General features: G+C 45.8%; 1 protein-coding gene across 5 annotated transcripts in view; it reads right to left on the reverse strand.

Moving 5' to 3' along the window:
- ASAP2 (ArfGAP with SH3 domain, ankyrin repeat and PH domain 2) overlaps positions 1-15,343 on the reverse strand; it is a 333,390-nt gene that overhangs the window by 25,535 nt on the left and 292,512 nt on the right. For 4 of the 5 annotated variants that reach the window (XM_030198894.1, XM_030198892.1, XM_030198896.1 and 1 more), the window contains one exon: positions 5,090-5,196. In XM_030198894.1, coding sequence (XP_030054754.1) covers positions 5,090-5,196 — 107 coding nt within the window. The remainder of the gene's footprint in view (positions 1-5,089; positions 5,197-15,343) is intronic. The other variant, XM_030198893.1, reaches the window with a different exon arrangement.

Consider the following 15,343-nt stretch of genomic DNA (forward strand, 5'->3'; position numbering starts at 1 on the left):
GAATAAGTATGGGAGAGAGATCGGGAAGGTAATTTTACAGACAGCATAAATTACTGTGAGCAGCTGCGGATGTGTAGGCTAGTGCACCATGGGGGTTTAAATACAGGTGTGGATTACCTAAATTTAATACATTGAGATTTAGCTTTGTAGACATCTAGGATCATGTGGAAGCATAGCACTGGTTATATATAAGTGATGACATAGCTTTTCATTGGCTATTATGAGACAGAAATGTGACCAATTAATTCTTCTTTTTCAGCAAGGCATCCAATATATGCTGAGACTCCAGAGGCATTTTCATTAAAGTATCTCCCCTGAAGCAGACGATATTCAAAATAATGGCCATGTCGGGGATGAATGATTGACAGAACCAGCAAGGGACCTGTTTGGAAGCATTTTTGATGAAGCAGATGTCTTAGAACTCTATTGTGTGAAAAGACAATTTAATATTTTTGGTGAAAAATTGAGTATGTCAGAGTTGAAAGAAAGAATTCATTCAGTTTATTGTGCTTTGAGAGTGACTGTGCACTTTATTAAAAAAAAACAACAACAACAACTTGGGCTCACATGATGTTCTATACTATTGGCTGCATGAAACATGAGCCACAGATTATATGAAGGGTTTTCCTTTGGATTCGCAAAGCAACAATCTTACAGGGAAATTATTGTCACATTTTCTACAAAGTTCAGGCATAACTGATTCACTGACAGATTAATTTAACTTAGTTTAAACAAATTAAGGCATCTGATGTTCAGACTTTTAGGAAGGTGCTACAAACATAAGTACATAAGTACATAAGTAGTGCCATACTGGGAAAGACCAAAGGTCCATCTAGCCCAGCATCCTGTCACCGACAGTGGCCAATCCAGGTCAAGGGCACCTGGCACGCTCCCCAAACGTAAAAACATTCCAGACAAGTTATACCTAAAAATGCGGAATTTTTCCAAGTCCATTTAATAGCGGTCTATGGACTTGTCCTTTAGGAATCTATCTAACCCCTTTTTAAACTCCGTCAAGCTAACCGCCCGTACCACGTTCTCCGGCAACGAATTCCAGAGTCTAATTACACGTTGGGTGAAGAAAAATTTTCTCCGATTCGTTTTAAATTTACCACACTGTAGCTTCAACTCATGCCCTCTAGTCCTAGTATTTTTGGATAGCGTGAACAGTCGCTTCACATCCACCCGATCCATTCCACTCATTATTTTATACACTTCTATCATATCTCCCCTCAGCCGTCTCTTCTCCAAGCTAAAAAGCCCTAGCCTTCTCAGCCTCTCTTCATAGGAAAGTCGTCCCATCCCCACTATCATTTTCGTCGCCCTTCGCTGTACCTTTTCCAATTCTACTATATCTTTTTTGAGATACGGAGACCAGTACTGAACACAATACTCCAGGTGCGGTCGCACCATGGAGCGATACAACGGCATTATAACATCCGCACACCTGGACTCCATACCCTTCCTAATAACACCCAACATTCTATTCGCTTTCCTAGCCGCAGCAGCACACTGAGCAGAAGGTTTCAGCGTATCATCGACGACGACACCCAGATCCCTTTCTTGATCCGTAACTCCTAACGCGGAACCTTGCAAGACGTAGCTATAATTCGGGTTCCTCTTACCCACATGCATCACTTTGCACTTGTCAACATTGAACTTCATCTGCCACTTGCACGCCCAATCTCCCAGTCTCGCAAGGTCCTCCTGTAATCGTTCACATTCCTCCTGCGACTTGACGACCCTGAATAATTTTGTGTCATCGGCGAATTTAATTACCTCACTAGTTATTCCCATCTCTAGGTCATTTATAAATACATTAAAAAGCAACGGACCCAGCACAGACCCCTGCGGGACCCCACTAACTACCCTCCTCCACTGAGAATACTGGCCACGCAATCCTACTCTCTGCTTCCTATCTTTCAACCAGTTCTTAATCCATAATAATACCCTACCTCCGATTCCATGACTCTGCAATTTCTTCAGGAGTCTTTCGTGCGGCACTTTGTCAAACGCCTTCTGAAAATCCAGATATACAATATCAACCGGCTCCCCATTGTCCACATGTTTGCTTACCCCCTCAAAAAAATGCATTAGATTGGTGAGGCAAGACTTCCCTTCACTAAATCCGTGCTGACTTTGTCTCATCAGTCCATGTTTTTGTATATGCTCTGCAATTTTATTCTTAATAATAGCCTCCACCATCTTGCCCGGCACCGACGTCAGACTCACCGGTCTATAATTTCCCGGATCTCCTCTGGAACCCTTCTTAAAAATCGGAGTAACATTGGCTACCCTCCAGTCTTCCGGTACTACACTCGATTTTAGGGACAGATTGCATATTTCTAACAGTAGCTCCGCAAGTTCATTTTTTAGTTCTATTAATACTCTGGGATGAATACCATCAGGTCCCGGTGATTTACTACTCTTCAGCTTGCTGAACTGACCCATTACATCCTCCAAGGTTACAGAGAATTTGTTTAGTTTCTCCGACTCCCCCGCTTCAAATATTCTTTCCGGCACCGGTGTCCCCCCCAAATCCTCCTCGGTGAAGACCGAAGCAAAGAATTCATTTAATTTCTCCGCTACGGCTTTGTCCTCCCTGATGGCTGTTTTAATTTGAGAGATTCTGCCTGTGCTTGTGGATGGTAATTTTATAACGTATTTTCAACGAGTAAGGACATTTTTACATGCAGAAAAGACCTTTTATAAAACTGCCCTTTAGTATATGCAAATTGATAAGATGATACATATTTATATATATGTTGTAAATAGGCGTTCCCAATGTCAAGGCATATTCAAGGCAAAGCAGAATAACGATGTATCCATATATTTTATAAAACACTGAGTACACAGAAAAGTATACACACACATTTACATCTGCTTGGGAGCAGATGTAAATATGCATGTCATCATTTGGGCACTATTGGGGAGGTATCTGGGTGCTTATTTTTAACAGCACGTTGGTGTTTATAAATTAGGCTTCAAATAAGCACTTTTTTTTTTAACTTCTCATATAGGCATTCTGTTATGAAACCAGGCCTATAAAGGGAAAGGGAAATGGGACTTGATATACTGCCTTTCTGAGGTTTTTGCAACTACATTCAAAGCAGTTCACATATATTCAAGTACTCATTTTTGTACCAGGGGCAATGGAGGGTTAAGTCACTTGCCCAGAGTCACAAGGAGCTACAGTGGGAATTGAACTCTGTTCCCCAGGATCAAAGTCCACTGCACTAACCACTAGGCTACTCCTCCATAAAGTGTACTTAAATGGATTTTATGTCAACAAGCAGGTCTTAATCAGGCACAGAAATGGGTGATAATCAGACTTGGGAAAGCTGGAACGGTCTCTCAAAGCTCAGAAACTACTGTAAAGTTCTGAGCATGTGTGGCCCTTCTCATGTACAGTGGTCTTCCTCAGTCCTCTCACTTTTGCTTTTTCTGCTTTGCCAAACTGATGTGGAAAGAGCAATTTTTTCTTGCTCTTTCTGGTTTTTTGCTGTTCATCTTTGGAATAATTTCCAGGTTCAGATTTGCTCTCTAATGAACCTTTTTCTTTTTCGGAAGGCTTTAAAAACACATTTTCTTGATTATGTTTTAATTGAAGTAATTTGGTTACTACTTCTTATTGTCCATTTGTTTTTCTTTTGCAACATCCTGATATATGATCAGTGGCTTGTTTATTGTTACTGCACCTTGAATTCTTTTTGGGAGAATTGGTGGGTCATAAGAACCTGATAACAAAACATAAACATTTTACATTGCATTTTGTTTCCTGCAGGGCTTTTTATCCTTTTATTCTTAACATACAACACCATCCGTCCACCAATTTGATCCACCCTATCATTTCAATATAATTTATACCCTGGTATCATAGTGTCTCTCTGGTTGTCCTCTTTTCATTGGGTTTCTGAGATGCCTATTATGTCTACATCCTCATTTCGTACCATATATTACAAGTCTCCAATCCTATTTTTAATGTTCTCACACATTCCCTCAGTCCAGCTCCCATCTCACATATCCTTCCTTAATCTTCTATTCATCCCCACTCAGTCACATTCCCATAGCCATCCCATCTGGGAGCAGGAAAGAAGAACAGCAATGCAGCACCTACGACCCTATCTTTCTCCTCCGCTGCTGGGGTCAGTGTTGCACTTTGAACAGTGTGATATGCTATACTGCTACTGTAAGATTGACAGTCCATACTTACAGCAGAGGGCAATAATGTTATCTGAGCACTGCTGGCCTCCTCCTAACAAGTGGGATTGTCACAAGAGCATGACAGAGTGAGGGAGGGGGTGGTGGGGGAGAAGTAGATGCCATGCTAGATGCCTGGAGCTCAGCCACAGAAGCAGCAGTGGTGACCAGAGGCTAGAATTGGCATGGGGTAGGAAAGGCGGTTTGCTGCTTCTGCGAATGCTATTGCTCTGACTACTGGTCTGTGACACTAAGCTCTAATCTTATGGATCAGATAACGGAATTGGTTGGAGAAGGAATAGCCCATAGGCCTTCTGTTTGACACACTTGTCTATATTCTTAAGCTCTTTGGTATCAAGCTTTAAAAGGCACTCAGCTTAGTTGAAGTGTTTCTACCAATGCAACCTGAATTAGCTAACACAACCAGGCCTTACAAAACACAGCCATAATTGGAGGAAGAAAAAGCAAACAATTAAAGCTTTTAGGGAGCCGTTGTGAGCAAGTCAAATGGGAATCATGTCTGACTGAGAATGGGGATTTTGCCTTAGAGATCTTGAAACTTGTCTTTTGCCATCTTAGCAGGAATAAAAATTATACATGGCAATGGACTGCAGGTGCAGCAAGCTTTCTTTTTAAAGGGAATGAGAGCTTGGTAATCCATTTTACTATCAAGTGAACCCATACTGAGAGATTGCATATTTTATGCTTATTTCTTGCTGCAGGTTGAATAGGTGGCACACTCAGCAATGGTGCTAATTGATAAATTCAGTTTGAGAGGACATAGCTCACATGTGCTGAAGGCACAAACCATACAAAACTAGCTACTAGCAATTTCTGCAACAGAATATAACTCCTTCCAAATCTTGCCTAATATTTTTCTGATGCTTACCAACTGGGACTTCCTTGGCATTGGTGCTGGTGGTTGGACTGGAGCTGCAATATTCACATCTGAAGCTCCTACTGCACAAACTTGTCCTGTGCCAGAGGAAGAATCTTCTGGTGGATATAAGCAAACAAAGGTTAAACAAATATGTTGAAGAAATTCTGAAACTGACATTTTTAGCACCAGTAGCAATATCTTAGGAGGTAGGATAAAGCTCCTCACCCTCAATAACTAATTATTTTTTGTGGCTTTTATTGTCCAAATTATGAGTTTACTGCGGAATGTATTTTACACACACACAAAAAAGAATAGCCATACTAGGCCACACCAATAGTCCATCCAGCCAGCATCCTGCCCCAATCTACCCTCCCACCCAAGAAATAAAGAAGTCTTATGTACAACATATCAATAGTTGTAATTTTTGGACTTAACCTTCCTTCCCCACCCCCAAAATCCTCTACTTATAAAAGAAAAATTCCTAAACCAAAGGAAAAAAACAAAACAAAATTGACTTTGTTTCACATCCCCATCAGAGGGAATTAATAACTAAACTATGAGCTTTGGGAGATAGGGACTGAATATAAGACTCCCAGACTGAAAGAAAATGCTTTTTTCCCGCTTATGTACGGGCCCCATTTCAATCAATAAGCATTAAGGTATGAACCTGTTATGCCAACTCCAAAGGACCTGTGTATTTAATAGAGGAGACTATGAATATTCTTTATCAATTTCTTTAATAGGATTTACTCAGAAGACAACTAGATTACTGATCAAATAACTTGATTTGATTTATTCATTTGATATACCGCATTACACCATAAGGTACGAAAGCGGTTTACAATACTACAAAATACAATATCAAACATAAGATAAAACCACATAAACCATGTTTTCAAGGCTTTACAAAACTGCAAATAATTTCATTTTTCCTCAAGTCCTCCGGCAACTGTTTCCACAAAGACAGGCCAAGATAACAAAAAGTCCACTTCATCGTAGTTTTTAGCTTAACCAAAGACAAGGGAATTTTAATATAGTTCTGTGTTGATCGCAACTGTGTTGATAAGAGCAAGATAATTAGAAACCTTTGATCAGAAGGCTTTGAATACCAACACAAAATTTTGAAATTTATCTTTGCAGACACTGGTAATCAGTGCAATACGACAAGCACTGGTGGTATATGATCAAATTTCTTTATACTCATAACCAATCGGGTTGCTATATGTAGTATATCTCACAAGCATTCATCTTTAATTGATTTTGACAGATGGCCATGTCCACTTCCTGTCTGCTTTAGACTCTCACCTGAGCAGATTACATACCTAGTATAGCGAATGCTACATACCTGTAGAAGGTATTCTCCGAGGACAGCAGGCTGATTGTTCTCACTGATGGGTGACGTCCACGGCAGCCCCTCCAATCGGAATCTTCACTAGCAAAGTCCTTTGCTAGCCCTCGCGCGCCGCGCATGCGCGGCCGTCTTCCCACCCGAAACCGGCTCGAGCCGGCCAGTCTCATATGTAGCAATACAAAGAGAAGGGAAGACACAACTCCAAAGGGGAGGCGGGCGGGTTTGTGAGAACAATCAGCCTGCTGTCCTCGGAGAATACCTTCTACAGGTATGTAGCATTCGCTTTCTCCGAGGACAAGCAGGCTGCTTGTTCTCACTGATGGGGTATCCCTAGCCCCCAGGCTCACTCAAAACAACAACCATGGTCAATTGGGCCTCGCAACGGCGAGGACATAACTGAGATTGACCTAAAAAATTTACCAACTAACTGAGAGTGCAGCCTGGAACAGAACAAACAGGGCCCTCGGGGGGTGGAGTTGGATCCTAAAGCCCAAAGAGGCTCTGAAGAACTGACTGCCCGAACCGACTGTCGCGTCGGGTATCCTGCTGCAGGCAGTAATGAGATGTGAATGTGTGGACAGATGACCACGTCGCAGCTTTGTAAATTTCTTCAATGGAGGCTGACTTCAAGTGGGCTACCGACGCAGCCATGGCTCTAACATTATGAGCCGTGACATGACCCTCAAGAGCCAGCCCCGCCTGGGCGTAAGTGAAGGAAATGCAATCTGCTAGCCAATTGGATATGGTGCGTTTCCCCACAGCCACTCCCCTCCTATTGGGATCAAAAGAAACAAACAATTGGGCGGACTGTCTGTTGGGCTGTGTCCGCTCCAGATAGAAGGCCAATGCTCTCTTGCAGTCCAATGTGTGCAGCTGACGTTCAGCAGGGCAGGAATGAGGACGGGGAAAGAAAGTTGGCAAGACAATTAACTGGTTCAGATGGAACTCCGACACGACCTTTGGCAAGAACTTAGGGTGAGTGCGGAGGACTACTCTGTTATGATGAAATTTGGTGTAAGGGGCCTGGGCTACCAGGGCCTGAAGCTCACTGACTCTACGAGCTGAAGTAACTGCCACCAAGAAAATGACCTTCCAGGTCAAGTACTTCAGATGGCAGGAATTCAGTGGCTCAAAAGGAGGTTTCATCAGCTGGGTGAGAACGACATTGAGATCCCATGACACTGTAGGAGGCTTGACAGGGGGCTTTGACAAAAGCAAACCTCTCATGAAGCGAACAACTAAAGGCTGTCCCGAGATCGGCTTACCTTCCACATGGTAATGGTATGCACTGATTGCACTAAGGTGAACCCTTACAGAGTTGGTCTTGAGGCCAGACTCAGACAAGTGCAGAAGGTATTCAAGCAGGGTCTGTGTAGGACAAGAGCGAGGATCTAGGGCCTTGCTGTCACACCAGACGGCAAACCTCCTCCATAGAAAGAAGTAACTCCTCTTAGTGGAATCTTTCCTGGAAGCAAGCAAGATGCGGGAGACACCCTCTGACAGACCCAAAGAGGCAAAGTCTACGCTCTCAAAATCCAGGCCGTGAGAGCCAGGGACCGGAGGCTGGGATGCAGAAGAGCCCCTTCGTCCTGCGTGATGAGGGTCGGAAAACACTCCAATCTCCACGGTTCTCCGGAGGATAACTCCAGAAGAAGAGGGAACCAGATCTGACGCGGCCAAAAAGGAGCAATCAGAATCATGGTGCCTCGGTCTTGCTTGAGTTTCAGCAAAGTCTTCCCCACCAGAGGAATGGGAGGATAAGCATACAGCAGACCCTCCCCCCAATTCAGGAGGAAGGCATCCGATGCCAGTCTGCCGTGGGCCTGAAGCCTGGAACAGAACTGAGGGACTTTGTGGTTGGCTCCAGATGCGAAGAGATCCACCAAGGGGGTGCCCCACGCTTGGAAGATCTGGCGCACCACTCGGGAGTTGAGCGACCACTCGTGAGGTTGCATAATCCTGCTCAATCTGTCGGCCAGACTGTTGTTTACGCCTGACAGATATGTGGCTTGGAGCACCATGCCGTGACGGCGAGCCCAGAGCCACATGCTGACGGCTTCCTGACACAGGGGGCGAGATCCGGTGCCCCCCTGCTTGTTGACGTAGTACATGGTAACCTGGTTGTCTGTCTGAATTTGGATAATTTGGTGGGACAGCCGATCTCTGAAAGCCTTCAGAGCGTTCCAGATCGCTCGCAACTCCAGAAGATTGGTCTGTAGATCGCGTTCCTGGAGGGACCAGCTTCCTTGGGTGTGAAGCCCATCGACATGAGCTCCCCATCCCAGGAGAGACGCATCCGTGGTCAGCACTTTTTGTGGCTGAGGAATTTGGAAAGGACGTCCCAGAGTCAAATTGGACCAAATCGTCCACCAATACAGGGATTTGAGAAAACTCGTGGACAGGTGGATCACGTCTTCTAGATCCCCAGCAGCCTGAAACCACTGGGAAGCTAGGGTCCATTGAGCAGATCTCATGTGAAGGCGGGCCATGGGAGTCACATGAACTGTGGAGGCCATGTGGCCCAGCAATCTCAACATCTGCCGAGCTGTGATCTGCTGCGACGCTCGTACCCGCGAGACGAGGGACAACAAGTTGCTGGCCCTCGCCTCTGGGAGGTAGGCGCGAGCCGTCTGAGAATCCAGCAGAGCTCCTATGAACTCGAGTTTCTGCACTGGGAGGAGATGGGACTTTGGGTAATTTATCACAAACCCCAGTAGCTCCAGGAGGCGAATAGTCATCTGCATGAACTGCAGGGCTCCTGCCTCGGATGTGTTCTTCACCAGCCAATCGTCGAGATATGGGAACATGTGCACCCCCAGCCTGCGAAGTGCCGCTGCTACTACAGCTAAGCACTTTGTGAACACCCTGGGCGCAGAGGCGAGCCCAAAGGGTAGCACACAGTACTGGAAGTGACGTGTGCCCAGCTGAAATCGCAGATACTGTCTGTGAGCTGGCAGTATCGGGATGTGTGTATAGGCATCCTTCAAGTCCAGAGAGCATAGCCAATCGTTTTCCTGAATCATGGGAAGGAGGGTGCCCAGGGAAAGCATCCTGAACTTTTCTTTTACGAGATATTTGTTCAGGGCCCTTAGGTCTAGGATGGGACGCATCCCCCCTGTTTTCTTTTCCACAAGGAAGTACCTGGAATAGAATCCCAGCCCCTCTTGCCCGGATGGCACGGGCTCGACCGCATTGGCGCTGAGAAGGGCGGAGAGTTCCTCTGCAAGTACCTGCTTGTGCTGGAAGCTGTAAGACTGAGCTCCCGGTGGACAATTTGGAGGTTTGGAGGTCAAATTGAGGGTGTATCCTTGCCGGACTATTTGCAGAACCCACTGATCGGAGGTTATGAGAGGCCACCTTTGGTGAAAAGCTTTCAACCTCCCCCCGACCGGCAGGTCGCCCGGCAATGACACTTGGATGTCGGCTATGCTCTGCTGGAGCCAGTCAAAAGCCCGTCCCTTGCTTTTGCTGGGGAGCCGCGGGGCCTTGCTGAGTCGCACGCTGCTGACGAGAGCGAGCGCGCTGGGGCTTAGCCTGGGCCACAGGCTGTCGAGAAGGAGGATTGTACCTACGCTTGCCAGAAGTGTAGGGACCAGTCTTCCTTCCCCCGAAAAATCTTCTACCTGTAGAGGTAGATGCTGAAGGCTGCCGGCGGGAGAACTTGTCGAATGCGGTATCCCACTGGTGGAGATGCTCTACCACCTGTTCGACCTTCTCTCCAAAAATATTGTCCGCACGGCAAGGCGAGTCCGCAATCCGCTGCTGGAGTCTATTCTCCAGGTCGGAGGCACGCAGCCATGAGAGCCTGCGCATCACCACACCTTGAGCAGCGGCCCTGGACGCAACATCAAAGGTGTCATACACCCCTCTGGCCAGGAATTTTCTGCACGCCTTCAGCTGCCTGACCACCTCCTAAAAAGGCTTGGCTTGCTCAGGGGGGAGCGCATCAACCAAGCCCGCCAACTGTCGCACATTGTTCCGCATGTGTATGCTCGTGTAGAGCTGGTAAGACTGGATTTTGGCCACGAGCATAGAAGAATGGTAGGCCTTCCTCCCAAAGGAGTCTAAGGTTCTAGAGTCTTTGCCCGGGGGCGCCGAAGCATGCTCCCTAGAACTCTTAGCCTTCTTTAGGGCCAAATCCACAACTCCAGAGTCATGAGGCAACTGGGTGCGCATCAGCTCTGGGTCCCCATGGATCCGGTACTGGGACTCGATCTTCTTGGGAATGTGGGGATTACTTAGTGGCTTGGTCCAGTTCGCAAGCAATGTCTTTTTTAGGACATGGTGCAAGGGAACAGTGGACGCTTCCTTAGGTGGAGAAGGATAGTCCAGGAGCTCAAACATTTCAGCCCTGGGCTCGTCCTCCACAACCACCGGGAAGGGGATGGCCGTAGACATCTCCCGGACAAAGGAAGCGAAAGACAGACTCTCAGGAGGAGAAAGCTGTCTTTCAGGGGAGGGAGTGGGATCAGAAGGAAGACCCTCAGACTCCTCGTCAGAGAAATATCTGGGATCTTCCTCTTCCTCCCACGAGGCCTCACCTTCGGTGTCAGACACAAGTTCACGAACCTGTGTCTGCAACCTCGCCCGGCTCGACTTCGTGGAGCCACGTCCACGATGGGGGCGTCGAGAGGTAGACTCCCTCGCCCGCATCGGCGAAGCTCCCTCCGCCGACGTAGTCGGGGAGCCCTCCTGGGAGGTGGCCGCAGTCGGCACCGCACGCGGTACCGACGTCGGGGACCTCACCCCGGGCGATGGGCCAGCCGGCGCCACGCTCGACGGTACCGGAGGCGCAAGCACCGCCGGTACCGGAGGGGTAGGGCGCAACAGCTCTCCCAGAATCTCTGGGAGAACGGCCCGGAGGCTCTCGTTCAGAGCGGCTGCAGAGAAAGGCAGAGAGGTCGATGCAGGCGTCGACGTCAGAACCTGTTCCGGGCGTGAAGGCTGTTCCGGGCTGTCCAGAGTGGAGCACATCGACACCTCCTGAACAGAGGGTGAGCGGTCCTCTCGGTGCCGATGCCTGCTGGGTGCCGCGAAAGAAAACTTACCGTGGCAAAATCTGAAAAAATACGGGAAGGGGCAAACGAAACCCGAGAGGGCTTCCGGAGCACTTCCCAAACAGTTTTTAGGATTTTCCTAAGAAAAAACACGTCGAAAAAAGGACGCGCGAGGTCGACTTTCCGGGGCTCGACACAGCGAAAACACGACCGTACCGAGTGAGGACGAAAGAAGACTGGCCGGCTCGAGCCGGTTTCGGGCGGGAAGACGGCCGCGCATGCGCGGTGCGGGCGCGCGAGGGCTAGCAAAGGACTTTGCTAGTGAAGATTCCGATTGGAGGGGCTGCCGTGGACGTCACCCATCAGTGAGAACAAGCAGCCTGCTTGTCCTCGGAGAAAGATAGATACATAGATAGATAGACAGCCTTTGTGGAGAGAGTCCAGTCCACTCAATCAGTGGATTCATACAGGACTGTCCCAACTTCCATATGTCCTTTTTGCTCTTTTATTATGAAAGTATTAAGTCATGGATTAACCAGACAACAGGTTTACATCACAGATAATAGGACACAAACTCTGAAAAATCATTGCTTAGGTTATATTCTACTTACAATCAGCAAGTTCAAGACAAAGTTCAACAGCAGTGAACCATTCCAGTAAAGAATCTTTTACAACTAGTATATATTATTTCATACTGCATCTGCACACTCAGACATGCAGGCTAAATGAATACATTGCTTTCAGTTCCCTGTTCTCTTTCAAACATGTCTAGTGACAATTTCCAGCATCTGGTAAGAACATTACTTACTAAGCAGGCCTTCATCTTATTTTCTATACTAACATTTACGTTCTAATATTCCCTTTTGAATGAGGGTATCATTGTTTTCATATATGCTCATCATCACAGTCATGGCAGTCAATCAGAATCGAGGATTCGCCCAGGCCACGACCAATCTCCGCCTCTTTGATGACATCACCTAATATGACATCATAGCCCTGCCCATGCCTGCCCTAGCCCTACTCTTCTTGAATAACCCAATCCCTTTTTGATGACTTCACAGAAAGTGAAGTCATAGCTCCACTGCTTTTCCAAGATGGCGGTCACTACTGGACACATTACATCACTTCCTGTTTCATACTACTCACCACCATCTTGCAAAATGGGGTCATGGGACAGAACTGACATCAATCACACCCAACACTGCCCTCTACAGCCTAGGAGGGCACGTTCAGCTGAAACGTTTTTTTTTCTCTCAGGAAAGAAAACAGGCATTTTTTAGACTTCAGACTAGAGAATAACACGGTGACAAAGTTTTTCCACGTTCCCGTGGGTTCTGTCTCGGTCCCCACCCCATCCCCGCGAGCTCTGTCCTCATCTGCAGAAGCCTCAAACACTTATGATTTTATATTTAAATCTCTATTAATGTATAAAAAGGAACAATATGCTGTGCAACTGTTTATAAATCACAAATAGAAAATAATAATAATGAGCAACTATAACAACCCTTCCCCCTCCCACCCTCTACCTTTCCAACCCCAACAATAGCTGACTTCTACTACCCCAAGGAATGATAATCCACCATGTTAAAATGTCCAGGGGTACAAAATACAACCTGTTCTGTCTGCCTAGCAGGGCAGAAATACACCCTATGAAGCACTGTTATGATACTTTAATCTGTGGATTAATAATGCCATTAACAATCTCAGGATTCAGTCTAGCTCTCCTGTCTTCCACAATCCTTCCTGCAATAGAAAATGTCTTCTTAGAAGATCTACGTACAGGATACCCCATGCAAATTTTGCTAATTGTAGCCAGCATGTTTGCTTGTTTTTCCAAAAATTCAAAATATTGTTGTCTGCATCACTCAAACATAAATAACAGTCCAGTTCATTAACAGGTTTCAAAATCTGTCCCCGTTCTCACAGGCTCTGTTCCCATCTCCACCCCGTTCCCGCAGGATCTGTCCCCACCCCATCCTCACGGGCTCTGACCCCATACATGCAGTTACTGCGGTCCCCATTCCCGTGTCATTCTCTATTCCAGACTACTTTAAACTCCAGAAAAAGGAGGCAGAGTCTGGGGTCAAGCCTTTTTGCAGCACTGTTCAGAAAAAGGTGCTGCAAAAAGGCTTGATCCCAGAACTCCCTCCTCCTTTCAAAACCTGATGTCAGACAGATGTTTTTTTCTCTCAGGAGAAAAAAAAGGCATTTTTAGCCAGTGCAGTTAGCCTTCAGACTACTATAAACTCTTTTTTTTAACAGTACTGCAAAAAGGATTGACCCCAGACCCCCTTTCTACTCTCAAGCACCTGTGTCAGATGACTTTTTTGCGTATCAGGAAAGAATTCCGCTAACCCAGAGCACACCCCAGCTGACAGAGCGATGTGCTGTATTGTGTGAGAGAGTCTACACCTCCTGTCACTCCCTCCTATATCTTCCACATCCCTTCCTTTTTGCAGCCAGACCAAAAGAAAAAAAGCTGTGCTGAATTTTTAAAACAAATCTACTGGTTTTACAAACTTCCCCCCCATACACAGAGATCAGTGAACATGCTGATTTTAACTCAGTGTGAGCTCAAACAGGCTGACAAGCGCCCCCCCCCCTCTCTCTACCCCCTCAAGCACTCCCCTCTCCCTTTTTTCCACAGTCAAAGAAAAAGACAGCTATTTTTTTTTGTTTTTTTTTCTAAGAGATCAGAGCTTTCCACAATGGTCAGTGTGTTTTAAGATAGAAAGAAAACCCCACAGCCACACAATTATAGTGTTCCTTGTTGTGTTAGTTTAATAAAACAGGCTTGTGTTAGCTTAATGAAACAGATTTAAACCAGTTTTGGTTCAAATAGCTGAAATATATATGCAACCTGGTTTGTTTCCATATCAAAATAATTTGTACTTGTAACATAAACTTTGCATCTGCTCATGAATTAATGTATTGAATGCTATTTTTATCAATACGGTGCAAATCAAGCAAAACACACGAGTTCCTTTAGCAAAGATGATTACCCCGCCACTGCAATCCCTCTCTCTCTATCCCAGGCAGGCAAGGTCACATGATTGAAATGTATAGCAGCTTTCAGGGTTTTATTGACTGGGATAATAGTCACAGCTAAGCAAACTTTTTTCTTTTTTAAACAAAAATAATTAAAGAATAGTGCCTTAGAGGGGGATCACTTTGCTCTAACAGGGTTAACCTAAGAAACGCTGTGTAAAAATACAAACCCAAATTATGAGTACAATGCAAATAGTAATTTAGTAAAGAAGACTACCCTGCACCCCGTCCCTCTCCACCCTGGCAGTTCCTTTACAAAAAGTACCCTCTGCAGTCTCCTCCCTCTCTATCCCTGCAGGCAGAAAGGAAAAGCTGGCAAATCTCAAAGCTCTTATATATATAGAGAGATGCAGTGTCCAGCTATCCATATGCTTCCTACCCACTCTCCTTACATGGTCCCCCCACCCCACAGTACCAAGGACATTTTTTTAAACACCCTCTTTTTATGAGGCAGCACTAGTGTTGAAATGTGCACCATCCTATCAAGTCATGTACAAAAAAAAAAATAATGATAATAAAAACCTAAGCAGAATTTAATTCAATCCAGAGGAAGTTGGTAGTTTAGAAGGCATTATACCTTTGGCTCAATGCCTCTAGAAAATATAATAAGGCTCTCAAATGAAAACAGCTCAAAAAATGGCTCAGGAGGCAAGACTCTTATACCTTACACCAACCTGCTCACATTGATTTTCGAAGAAACAAAACCATAGTTTCAGAGGTGTATGCTCAGTGGCAAGTGGTCTTGGTGGATCTGTCAGCTCTATGTTCTTTTAACTATGGCTATAAAAACATACTGACAATTATCGACACCTTATCGAAATATAATTGGGCCATGTGTCTAAAAACAAAAATCAGTTGTGAAGTGGC

This window comes from Microcaecilia unicolor, chromosome 3 (assembly GCF_901765095.1).
Source record: "Microcaecilia unicolor chromosome 3, aMicUni1.1, whole genome shotgun sequence".
Lineage (NCBI taxonomy): Eukaryota > Metazoa > Chordata > Amphibia > Gymnophiona > Siphonopidae > Microcaecilia > Microcaecilia unicolor.